Raw genomic sequence first — 12,576 nt, 5'->3', positions numbered from 1 at the left:
AGATCCTGCTGTTAACATGTCCCGCCGCATTCACTCCATCTGATCTTTTTGATACATTTTAATGTAAGTTACAAATACCCGTGCCTTTCCCCTGAAATACTTAAACACGAGTATCTTAACTTCAGTATGTGTTTACAGTTATTTTTCCTTTTAAGGTTACATTTACGTATATTGAAATGTAGAAATCGTGTCTGTGTTTGCTCAGATGCACAAACGTATGTACCTGTGTAACCCACGCCTCCGCCAGACCCCTCAGCGTCCCTTCTCATCAGTTCTCACTGCTCCCCGCCAGCCATTTTTCCACTTCCGACCCCCATGTGTTAGTTTTGCCTGCGCTAGGCCTTCACAGGAACGGAATCATCAAGTAGACTCTTGTGTAAAGCGTCTTGCACTCGGCATTCTGTTTTTTGAGGCTCATCCGTGTTGTTACGTGAACCAACAACACAGTCCTTTTTATTGCTAAGTAGTATTCCATCTCACAGATACGTTAAAATTTGTTTCTTTGTTCCACTGCTGCTGATTTGCATTGTTTTGGTTTGGGGACATTATGATAAAAATTGATCTGAACACTCAGTACGGATCTTGAGGTTTTCACTCTTCTTGATGAATACCTACGAGTAGAATTCCTGGGTCATAGGTTTATTCGTTTTGTAGGAAATTGCCAGTACTTTCTCCACAGTAGTCTAACATCTTCTACTCCCACCAACAAGTTTGAGAGCCCTGGTTGATCTTTATCACTTGAGAGTGTTTTAGTAACGAGGGAAGATGCCAGTAGAGGGAGAGAAGCCCCTGGCCCGCGTGGAGAAACTTGACGCCTTGGTGAATATATTCGTACGTGTCCGGCCTGTTTAATGTTTCGTAGTTTAGGGAGCTCTCATTTGTGAGATCATTGGTTCCGTTTGATCCTGACTGCAGATTTGGCTATGATTAGGTTGAATGTGTTCTGGTCTTGAGAAGGTTTCTAGAAAATGACTTAATGAAGGCAAATTGCTTTGTTTTGTTTGCTTTCTTCCAAAATAAGGGTTTCCTATAAAAGGAAGATCAGAAAAACGTAAGTTGGTCTGGGAAAATTATGGACTGGATGTAGGAATTGCTAAGTAAAACTATAGAGACAGAACCTTAGAAATCTCATGCACAACACGCCTGGCAAGTGACTCAGCAAGCGACACTTGAGTGCAGAACTTAGAATTTCATCGGTGAGGAGAGGTTTAGTATAATTTTTGCAACAGCTCTGACTGATTAGCTCCCTGGGTGTGGCCACCTCTCCTCTCCCATTTTGATTTGGTTAATCCAGGTGTCCCAGGACTGGAATTTTCTCTCTTCCGGAGAGCTGAGATCTGGCCATCTCAGGAACGTCGTACTGCCCGTTCCGGAGAATGCACAGTGCAGAAGCTTTGGGCCTTCCTCCTCTTTAAAGCCTTAGGGATTTATGCTGTCTTTATAAAAGACTGCTCCTCGTCTCCAAAGCGTAAAGTTACCGTCAGGCAAGGTCAATACTCTACTCATTAGCGATGAGGACTTTTTTGTCAACAGAATGACAGCATTGTTGGGACTGTCCATCTCAGCTCTGTGACAGTCCAGAAGGAGGTTTATGTGCTGGGCTAAATAGGAGACGTGATGCAGAAATCTGGCAGAACATAAATTTCATTTACTGCTTTCTTGCTATTTGATACTTTCAATTCCGTCAATAGCTTTTTCCTGAACTCTTGTTACTTTTATATAATCTGAAAATGAATTTAGCAACGGCAGGAGTGGCAACAGCACAGCAGACAGCATGCTCGATCTACAGCAGCTCGGGGAGGGCCTGCCAGGGCAGGGGAATGGCTTTCATCATTTCTCGGGGCCTTTGTCCTGACATTATGCCCGATCCTGGGCAGCTGCGTGTGATTGGCTAGAACCAGCATCTCTAACTTTGGTTAATTTTTATTTCATCGGCTTTGGCATTCGTTTCTGCCTCCTTTTTGGTTTGTTTTTTGTTTTGCATTAAAAAAAAAAAAGACATCGCTGACTTATTCATACATATTCATGCTGCGCACTTTTTTGGGTTGTGTTTTCACACCATTCCATGCTCCATGTAGCTTCTGGCTAGCAAGGAGGACGAGGACACGACCAGACTTGGAGAGGATGACGAGAATAACTTCCTGAGCGACCAGCTCTCGGAGCAGAGCAACAAGGTAGGAACGTGGCGGTCCACCCCGATTCCGTCCTCCCCTCGCTGTGCCCAAGCCAGTCCTCCAGTTTGGGATGAATCCGTTGGCTTTTCTGTTCCTCGTACCTGTGTCGAGTGTTTGCCGTGTGCCAGTGGAGAGCAAAGACACTGAGTCTCTCTCTTCTCAGACCACACACGGGGCGGAGAGCCCGTCAGGGGACAGGAGGACATACGTAGGGCTGCCAGTAAAAACAGGGTTGTTGTAAGAGAATAACAGGCTTTGGATGTTGGACCTGGTCAGATCCTTAGAGATCTAACCCTGCCCGTTTGTTTCATGCGTTGGAAATCGAGGCCTGTGAGGGGAGGGGGTTTCTCCAGGACACAGCGTCAAGTCAGTGGCAGAGCCGAGGTGAGGGCCCTGTCCCTGGACTGCTGCGAAGTCCCAGATCATGACCGGAGTGTGAGGACTCCCTTCTCGGGGGCCCCCTCCGGTCTCCTGATATGGAACCCAGCTTCGTGTCGTCTGGGCACTGTTGAGAATTTGCCTCCTTCCCTGTAGAACGTTCCTCCAGTCACATCCATACTGGGCATTTGGAACAAACATTCTCCCAACTTGAAAGAACCCGAGAGACCAGGGCACAGTGGGAGACAGGAGGCTGGAGGCTTGGCATTTGTGACCTTCAGAGTGTTCGCGTTCTCGTGGTCGTGAATGGGAGACCATTAAGAGGCGGATGGTTTGGGTGAGCAGAGCAGCTCCGAGTGGGCGCCGATTTTAAATCTTGCTGTGTATCTTCATGACCTCCGTTGACCCTTGCTTAACCCCCGAGCCCGAGTTTTTCTCAGGGGAGTTAATACATCCTTGCTGGAGTGTCTGTGATATTTAAATAGAAAGGTGTGTACCAAGTGCTCGGTAAATGCTATCACTCTTTTTATTAGCGTCTCCGAGACCTTTCCTTCTTTGGAAGTTGCTTATTTAGATGGATGTAATAACTGGGTTGGTGGCAAACAAGACCCTATAAATAACGGCTCGTTGGTGTGGGTCTTGTCTTCCATTTAAAAATCTTAATCATTTCACAAGTGTGAGAGAGGGGTGTGATGGCTAGTGTGTATATCACCAGTAATGAAGTCAAGGGGAGTTATTTATAGACGGGTAGAAGAGATTTACAGCTTTGGAAAGGGGGAGAAAGAATGCTAATTGCAGCACCTCCAGACATGCCCAGCACAAGCTTTAACTAGATGCGTCCTCGGTACCACTCCTTCGGGGCCCTCGGTGACCCAAGAAGGTGGATCCGTAAATAACATCCTCCTGGGAGTTTAGGAACTCTCTTCTTTTCCTAATGAGACAAATCAAAGTCATGTTAATTAGGATGTATCTGTAAAGAGTGAGGCACCTTTCTGATAGGTAACGGGGAGGATACACTGCAAGACATAGATGATAGATGTCCACAAGGTCGTTGATGGCACGGGCTCCCTACCCTTCCTAGGAAGAACTTGCTAGGAGCTGGCCAGGGGGCGGGGGGACACATGCCTGGTGGGCAGGACGCGGCCCTTCCTCTCATTCTTTTTCTCGTGGTCACCCGGGGAAGTGGCAGTGTTCTCCCCATTTTGTGGATGAGGGAACCGACTTCTTTTGTGGGATGAGGGAACAAACTTCTTTTGTGGAGAAGTGACGTAGACCTGTCCGTGCTCTTGTGGGAGCCCCTCTGCCGCAAGGCACGTGTGTGGACCTTCGAGCCTGAGACCGCTCCGTGCCCTCTCCTGCTTTCCTTCTCCCTCTGGCTGGCTTGCACTGCTGATGCGCTCTCTGCCTCCGTCCTCTCTCTCTCCTGCACGCACCCCCTCGCTTTCTTCCCAGGTCCGTATTTTGACCAGATACTCTGATTTGCAGGTTGTGGAGGATTATTCCAAAGGAGGTCGCAAAAATGGATATTTGAGGCACACGGATTCCAATATTCTAGATTCCGACGGCGCCCACAAGCCTGGCTGCCCCGGAGACCGGAGTCTAGAAGAAGGCGAACTCATGAACTTGCTTGCCCCGTTTTTCAGTGAGAAGGCCACGTTGTTACTGGAATCCAGGTAGACATGGGGCCCCGGTAGTGGTTTCTTTCTCGGGTGTGAGGGGAGAACAAACTCATTTTGCTAAATGGATTTAGATGGCGGTGCTGTGTAATTTAGCCGAGAGAGCCACCGAAATGTCTTGGAAGGAATCGTGCCAGTCAAGCAATTAAGTAATTAGGCTGCACGCTAGTGGCTGGGAGGGGACGTCAGCAAAGCCTCATGCAAGCCCAGTATAGAGAGCGAAAGCGAGCTTTCCTCTGGAATCGGTCCTGGGAGCCCCGGGAAGGGCTGTGTCTGGCTGTCAGCGAGAGGAATCAGCCCTGCCGGAGTCTCTTCCGGTTTCTGCAGCAGCTTAAAAACTGCCATTGTAGTCGTGACTCGCGGTTTTATGTGGAGCTCGAACTGAAATTCTCTTCTTCTCATATCTGCCGGCGGTCATCCTGTGTGAGGAAATACCTCGGGGTGTTTGCCTTAAAACGAAAAAGGAGAAGCGTTCCGCACGTTCGTGTTTTTAAAATTAACCTTTGGGAGCAGATTGTCCCCCTCCCCGCTTCCCATTCTTCCGAGTCCGTCGTGACAGCTGCTTGGGCTTTGGGGCCAGAAGGAGCCGCGCTTTCCTCTCTCAGGGCCCCGGCCTCTCCGGCCACTTCCTCGGGAGCCGCGAGGAGGAAGAAAACACCGTTTAAGGAAAATGGCAGGCGGGTGGTGTGTGTTCAGTGAAAGTGTTGCCCTCTCCTCCAGTGTAGACAGAGAAACGGAGCCGCTAACTCCTGCCCGTGACTCTTGGCAAGAGCCAGGAACCCCACTGTCTCTCCCGTCGGTGGACTGAGCCTCATCGGCGTTTCTGTAGCTAAAATAGGACTGGAGCATCCTGTCAGTGTAAGCTCAGGCAGGCTGCCCCTTCCCCAGTCCCTGGCATCCGTCCAGCATTTTCCTAGCGCGCATCCTCTTGGGGGCACATGTCTAGTGCCTCTCCTGGCTGATTGTCACAGGGAGTTAGGTGCCCGTGGTTGATGCTTGAGAGTTGGAGGATTTTCTCCACGTCGGGGTCCCACACGTCACACCAGAGCTCGAAGATGCAGCTCTCCTTCTGGGGAGCGCCTAGGGATGTGCCTGGGTGATGTGAGCGGGGGGATGGGGGACGAAGGGGGAAGAACAACGGGCCGTGGTGGGCATGTGGGACGTGGGGGGGTGGGCTCCCTGCTGGTGGGCGGGAGCTTCTTAGGCCCAACTGAGAGCACAGGGGCTCTCAGCCTTCCGGTCTTTCAGCGGAAGCCCCCAAATTATATTCTAAGTCTCCTGATTTTTGAAAACGCAAACCTAGTTACGTTTTTCCAGAAAGCATTTTCTGGGCCAATGCCCTGCCTGCCAGGGGGCAAGCTTGTGACAATCCGTGGTTCCGTTACCTGTGCCCTGCAGGTGACTGTTCTGTAGGCTTTCGGGCCGCGCTGGCCACTTGTAGTGTCAGAAAAGGCTTTCTTACACCAGCCTGAATCTTCCGTCTTGTTCTCCGGACAGCTGTCCTTCATGGTGCACCGCTGAGGCCCGTGACAGTGGACTCGTGGCTCCGAGGGCCCTCCTGCAGGCCCGACCGTGGTCGGCACCCCCGTCCGGCACGCACACCGGGCATCACGTGCCCGGTCGCGTTGCACCCTCACGCCGGCCTTGCATGCCGCTGGCGTGGCGGTAAACACGGGAGCCGACCTCTGGGGACCTGACTTTCCCTTAGCAAGTAAGTGCTAGGAGCTGTTGGCGAATTTTCTGGGATAACCAGGATTTTGATCGGTCAGGGAAACACCAGCCTTCTGCTTAGGAGTTCCCTTTGGGTCCAGGCCGCCACCGTCTGTCGCCTGGACTCCGGCAGCACGACCTCCTCTACTGTCCGTTTGCCACAGAGAGGCTGCCGTGATTTTTTTTTTTTTGGCCAAAGTGACCTTTTTGTTTTTATTTAATTTAATTTAATTTAATTTAATTTAATTTAATTTAATTTAATTTAATTTAAAAGAGACAGCAAGCAAGCAGGGGAGGGGCAGAGAGGGAGGGAGAGAGAGAATCCCAAGCAGACTCCACGCTGTCAGTGCAGAGCCTGATACAGGGCTCGAACTCCCCAAGCGTCAGATCATGCATGACCTAAGCTGAAGTCAAGACTTGGACGCTTAACAGACTGAGCCATCCAGGCACCCCATGCCACAGTGATCATTCCGTTCCATGCTTGAGACCCTCCAGCGGATTTCCATTGCCCTTACAGTAAGATCAGAGCTTCCTGACCTGGCTCCCACCTACTTCTTTGTCCTTATCTCCTCCCTGTCTTGCTCACCGAGCTCCGGCCATGTAGACCTCCTCTCTGCTCCTCAGGCATCCTGGCTGGTTCTCACCTCAAGGCCTTTGCAGTGGCCGTTCCCTCTAGCTGGAGGGCTTTTTTCCTAGGTGTATGTGTGACTGGTGGGGTCTCGGCCGGACATCAGCTCTGTTGCTGACCACGAACGGGAAACCTTGCTTCTACACACGGTCTCAGGACCTTCTCCCTCCTTCGTTTCCCTCCCTCAGTTCATAGTACTTATCATTGCTCTACCTGGTCTTATTTAGTTATCGACGTATGTCTGAATGTCTGTCTGTCTTCTTAATGAAATGTGAGCCCCTCGATTCCTTTTCACCATGCGCGCCTGCTGCCTTACATGGCAGGTGGGAGGTGCTCCATAAAATATTTCAGTGAGTGCAGATGATCAAAAAACTAGAAAATTAGAAAGAGGGTAGTGATTCTTTGGAGTCCGAAAGATCCGGGTTCCGGTCTTTGTTCTGCCCCTTTGCTAAGGGATGCTGAATCTTTACGAGCCTGTTTCTTCATGTGTAACATGGGGTTAGCATTGCCTCACCTCCTCGTCTTATGGTGACGACTAAATGTAGTCAGTGTGGGGCACCTGGGGGGCTCAGTCGGTTAAGCGTTTTGATGCCGGCTCAGGTCGTGATCTCGCGGTTTTGGGGATCGAGCCCCACGTCAGGCTCCAAGCTGCTAGCTCAGAGCCTGCCGCCCACTTGGAATTCTCCCTCTCCCTCCCTCTCTCTGCCCTTTCCCTGCTCACGCTCTCTCTCAAGTAAATGAACTTAAAAAACTATGAATGTAGTCAGTGTATTTAAAGGATCTGACACACTTAAGCGCTTCACGAGTGTCTGTTCGTCTCCCTTTACACCTTTTCTCTGTGGCAGAGATTCTCAGGAAGGGTGTATCAACAATGTTTGGGCCTCTGGCGAGACTCTCGACTGAACCATTAAAAAGGTCCTGATCACAGCGATGGCTTAATGAATCCGTTGCTCAGATTCCTGGCAAAGTAACACTTGAAATGTTTTATTTAACAGCAACCCCACTTTAGTATATTGTAATGGCCTCTTTCGCCACCTCTTACTACCCATTTGTAAAGTCTTTTCCCTGGGCTTCACTGTGTGTTGTTTGTGGTGAGTAACAGGCCTCCTTTGGCTAGCTGAATAGCGATTGTCATTATTTTTAATCTATATTAAGGGAAAGAGAGGAAAGGAAAATTTAGTTTAACGTGCTTAAAGTACCAGAAATATTTTTAAAGTCTGGATTTACTAAATTTTAAGATGGGTTGTGTAGTCTAGATGATTCCATATTAGGAGTGAAAAATGCACCATACATTTTAATTTTGTTTTGTAAGCTGTTTGATTTTTTACCCTGCTTCGTCGTGCTGTGGCTGTGTGATTTGAATGGAATCGCCTCTGCCCCAGAGCTAGACGATGGGAATCCAGACAGCAGTAGGGCCTCCCCCTGCCGGTAGAGGGCTCAGCCGGGAAGGTGAGACCAGGGCTCATGCCAGAGTGGCGGCAGGGACACCGGGAGGGGGACGGCCAGGGAGCCGTCTGTAGAGGCTGGAGGGATTGCAGAGAGAAGAGAGAGGGCGCAACACCGATGAGGGCCTCTTCCATCCCCTGTCACTACCACTACCGATCGCCCCCACCTCTCCTCCTGGTAACCCTTTCCTGGAAGTTAACAACAGCTCTCCCACTGGCCTCTCCTTTCCTTGCCCGCTCTGTTCCCTTTTTTCTTCTTTTTCTGCCTCAGTCTCCTGGTTTCTTCTTTCTTAAAATGAGTCACTTTTTCACCTTAAATGAGTAGCTTTTTCTCCTTTATGTTTTAGATGACTTACACATACTTATTTAAATTTTTTTTAATGTTTATCCATTTTTTGAGAGAGAGAGGGAGTGCATGAGCGGGGAGGGGCAGAGAGAGAGGGAGACACAGAATCCGAAGCAGACTCCAGGCTCCGAGCTGTCAGCACAGAGCCCCACGTGGGGCTTGAACTCATCAGCTGTGAGATCATGACCTGAGCCGAAGTCAGATGGTTAACTGGCTGAGCCACGCAGGCGCCCCTATACATAGTTATTTTAAAATCTTCAGGTTGCTTTATTGATATTATTTTCTTGAGTGTGAACTGTGATCTGTTGGGTTGTGGCCTGTTTGTCTGGACTGTGCTTGGTTTGCCCGTGTAGACAGCCGGTTCTGTCCCCCGTGCTTCGTCTTCCCCCTGTGGGGCGCTGCAGTCACCTCTGCTTGGCCCTCTGGCTCCTGAAATCTCCATGGTTTTCTCCACCATGTGTGGTTCTCCTCCTCAGTTTCTGACCTTCAGATAAATTGTACCTTGTTTTTGAGGCCTATAGTGCACCTTATAATATGTTTTTGTTAGGTATTTTTTGCTGTCACTTAAGTGTGTTTTGAGCAGGGTGGGTGGGTTTCCTGAATGTACTCACTCCTCCCCCTTGACAGAAGTCTCTCTGTTCATTCTTTCCACAGCAGCTAGAATCACCCCTGCAAAGCACACGAGTGACCGGGCACTCTGCCACAGAGCCTTGCAGTGGCTCTCCTTTGCTGTCACGCCTCAGTTCCCCCCTCCTGGCTTTCAGCTTCACCCCCTTACCCTCCAGCATGTCTCATCTGTGTTCCCCTTGTTTGCCTGGCCTAGAATGTCCCATTTCCCTTTGCCCTGGACACCCTGGGAACGTGGCTCCGTAACCCATTAAAAGTTGTGCAGGGCCCATGTTTGCTTTTTTACCCCATGGAGCAATGATTTGTTGACATACCTGTCGCCAACCCAGGCTAAGGCCTTGCGGGCAGTTTTGCACCCTCAGTGCCTGTCCCAGGGCCTAGCATAAGAAACACCCACAGGGATTCTTCTTGAACTGCTCTGCAGCCTTTTACATGCTGGCTTTGTTCGAGTTCCTGGGACAACAGAACCTGAAGTAAGGATTCGGGTACAAGTGGCTTCTTGGGAATATGACTCCAGGGAGCAGAGTGAGTAAGATAGGAATAGAGGCAAAGCCAGTAAGGGTTCCTGAGTGATCTGGTTGGTGCCATGGGTGGCCGCAGCGTTGTCTCTCCAGACATTGGAAGATGGGGACGTTTCCCCAGTAGCTCTCTTCCCCCGCTGCTTGAGGGTTCCCCTCCGCACGTAAACTGGTTCTCACTTCCCACTGCCCTGCCGGGGGATCAGGGAGCCCTGGAAAAGCTCCAGTGCAGCAGAGAAAGGCCAGGAGCGCTTGAGGAGGGACTGTCTGTGTCTCCAGGTGCCGTCCACACAGCATCCACGCGGACTGAGCTGGGGTCCACGGGAGCCTGGGCATGTGGCCAGGGGCACGAAAGGACCTGCTACCTATACACCCTCTCGTTTAATCCTCATCGCTGTCCTGTGGCGGGGGAGCCTGACCTTCCAAAGAGTCGCTGAGTTAGAACTTGAAGCCATTTTCGTGTGATTTCAAAGCCACTGCTCTTCCTATTATGAGTGGTTCACAGCATCCCTTCATTCAGCACCTATTTCCTGAGCACTGACTGTGTACCGTGATGGGCCTGCTCACTGATGGGTCCACGAGGTTGGCTGGATCCACCGCAGCCATATTTGCCCCTGGATGTAGGAATGGAGCTGGGGGCGGGCGGACCTTTCACTTGTCAACAACACTTGATGACCCTGTTTGCTCCTTTCTAGGCCCAGCCTGTGTCCTTAGAGCCATGTGGCCCCTCACCTGTTTATACTTGTGTCAAATCAATTCTCCTCCTCTTATCCATGAAATAGACAAGGTAGTACCCACCTTGTGTGGTCACATGAGGTGACCTGGGATAAAATCTTTGGTGTGGGTCCCGGCACTTGTCGGGCGGTCAGTGTGCTTAGTTTAAGCAGGCTTTAGGCCAGTTGGGAAAACTTGGGATACTGGGTAGGGCACAAGAAAACCGAGTTCTTCTATTTCCTTCCCTTTTGGAAAAACAGGCCTGACCTTCTGAAAGTGCTGCGTGAACTACTTCTGGAACGAATATGCTTGGCAGAGCAGGGAGTTTCTGCAGAACGCCTTGACGGTAAAACTGAGACGTCACTCAGGCAAATGGTTGTACAGCTGAGAGGTGAACTCGGACATTTCACCCGACCCAACTCGTTGTCCAAGTCCCACGATGAACTGAAGTCGCCTCGGACGGCCCGGCTAGAAATGGCAGGTGAAGCATCCAAGCCGGAACTGAAAGATGCCTCCGTGCAGACCGTGACCGTGGAGGGTGACACGCTCGGATTCCAGCAGGAGGGCAAGAGAGAGGCTTGGGAAGAGAAGCCACCGGATGCCATGCTCCACATGGAGGGTCAGCCGGAGAACTTGTGCGCGATGTCAGGGAGGCACGTCGCCCCCCTTGCCTTCCCCGGTGGGACCCACAAAGTAAGCTTGTTTGTATATTATTTATTAATTCCTTCTTTTATACAGAGTTAAGACTTCAAAACTCACCTCTGATCCCACTTGATTTATATAAAATCCAGTATCTCCCTCTACCTGTACTTAGTGTGGCCTCTACCTTGAGGTGTGTGTTTTGTCTTAACCTTCCCCCCAGCCCAGTCTTATTTATCTCTATAGCGTGACATTTATGCGGTTTCCTTATAGAGTCATATTTATGTATCTGTTTGTGTAGCTTTTTCTTCCATGCCGTGTACCAGGAACATCTTTCCTGGTAATGGCTTTGTAGAATTCCATCGTGGGGAATGTGCCAGAAATTGTATGACTTCCACCTCCAGGTGGACACTTACTTTTGAGGTTGCAGCGAAATTGTGATGACTTGAGTCGGGCCGAGTCGGGCCGAGAACCTAGGTTTTCTCCTACGCAGACTTTCTGGTGGAGAGGTACTTTTCTGTGAGCTTTGTCTACATTCTCGTATCCTTACAACACCTGTCAGAGCTGAGGAAGCCGGATTTTGAATGCTCGCAGGTAGCCAGCAGTTAAAGGATGGAGCTGGGACAGCCATGCCCTTTCCCAGGCTGGCCCCCAGCTCCTGCTGGCCCAAAGTGGTAGGGTCCGGTTTTGTTGGGTTGAGTGCATTTTGCTTCGGTCAAGATGCTGTCTCTATGCTTCTCCTCAAATACCATCACAGATGCCAGATTATTAAAAGCCAGGCTCTCTTGGCAGTGTTCGATTGGACCTTTTACTGAAATCCTCCTGGGCCGAGAGGTTGGGGTTGGTTGGTCCCCGCAGCAGGGAGATGTGAGTGTTCTGGTGGAGAAGTAGGTCATGTTTCTAATAGAGCTCCAGCGATGGCTGTTGGTGTTCTTGTTTCTGATGGGTGTTTTGTATCTGAGAAATCAGCTGTACACACTGCTTCATAGCATCAGAATGGAGAATTAAGTTTATTTTCTGACCACTAAATTACTGCTTTTGTGCATACCAAAGGGAGTTAGATATATCATTAGCAAAATTGCTTTTGATTGTTTTAAATTATGCACCAAAACTGTAATTTCTAGAAAAGGGTTTTCTAAAGATATCAGTAAAGACAAAAAAAAAAAAAAGACACTGCCATTATATTAACGGTACTCCAGATGCAAATTTGTGCAATTTGGCTGGGATAGAAATGCTCTCATCTGCCCCCAGCCCTGTTAGTTTGTACCTGTGTATTAGGAAAGCTAGGTGTTTTTTTTTTTCTCCCAGTTTATGTGGGGGATAGCCTCCTTTGTGTAGGAAAATTGCAAAATCGAATGAACTTATTAATTTCCCTGAATATATTTAAAAACTATTTATTTATTTTTTAGTTTGGAGTTCTCCTTCTTGCTCGTGTCTTCAAAAGGAAGGCAACTGTGTTTATTTTTTAGTGTCTTCTGTTTGTGCCAAGATTGTTTGCACTAGATCATCACATTTAATCTTCTCAGGAAGCAGATGAGGTAGGTAGGTATTCCCTACCTTTTACACATGAAAAATACAAGCTCGGAAAGGCTCAGAAAATGGTCCAGAGCGAGTCGGCTGTTAGGAGGAAGAGTAGGGCCGGAGGCCGGAGGCCAGCTTCAGAGGCAGACAGGGATATTCTACACAAACCTTTCCCAGGAAGGGAGGAACCCTCTTGTCAC

At 49.6% G+C, this 12,576-nt stretch overlaps 1 protein-coding gene across 1 annotated transcript in view; it reads left to right on the top strand.

Annotated features, from left to right (window-relative positions):
* CDK5RAP2 (CDK5 regulatory subunit associated protein 2) overlaps nucleotides 1-12,576 on the top strand; it is a 169,608-nt gene that overhangs the window by 99,692 nt on the left and 57,340 nt on the right. The window contains exons 20-23 of the mRNA XM_042965100.1: nucleotides 655-681; nucleotides 2,079-2,174; nucleotides 4,038-4,225; nucleotides 10,477-10,909. Coding sequence (XP_042821034.1) covers nucleotides 655-681; nucleotides 2,079-2,174; nucleotides 4,038-4,225; nucleotides 10,477-10,909 — 744 coding nt within the window. The remainder of the gene's footprint in view (nucleotides 1-654; nucleotides 682-2,078; nucleotides 2,175-4,037; nucleotides 4,226-10,476; nucleotides 10,910-12,576) is intronic.

This window comes from Panthera tigris, chromosome D4, assembly GCF_018350195.1.
Source record: "Panthera tigris isolate Pti1 chromosome D4, P.tigris_Pti1_mat1.1, whole genome shotgun sequence".
Classification (NCBI taxonomy): Eukaryota; Metazoa; Chordata; class Mammalia; order Carnivora; family Felidae; genus Panthera; species Panthera tigris.
Note: the sequence above shows the minus strand (reverse complement) of the source record. Positions and strands in the feature narration are given on the sequence as shown.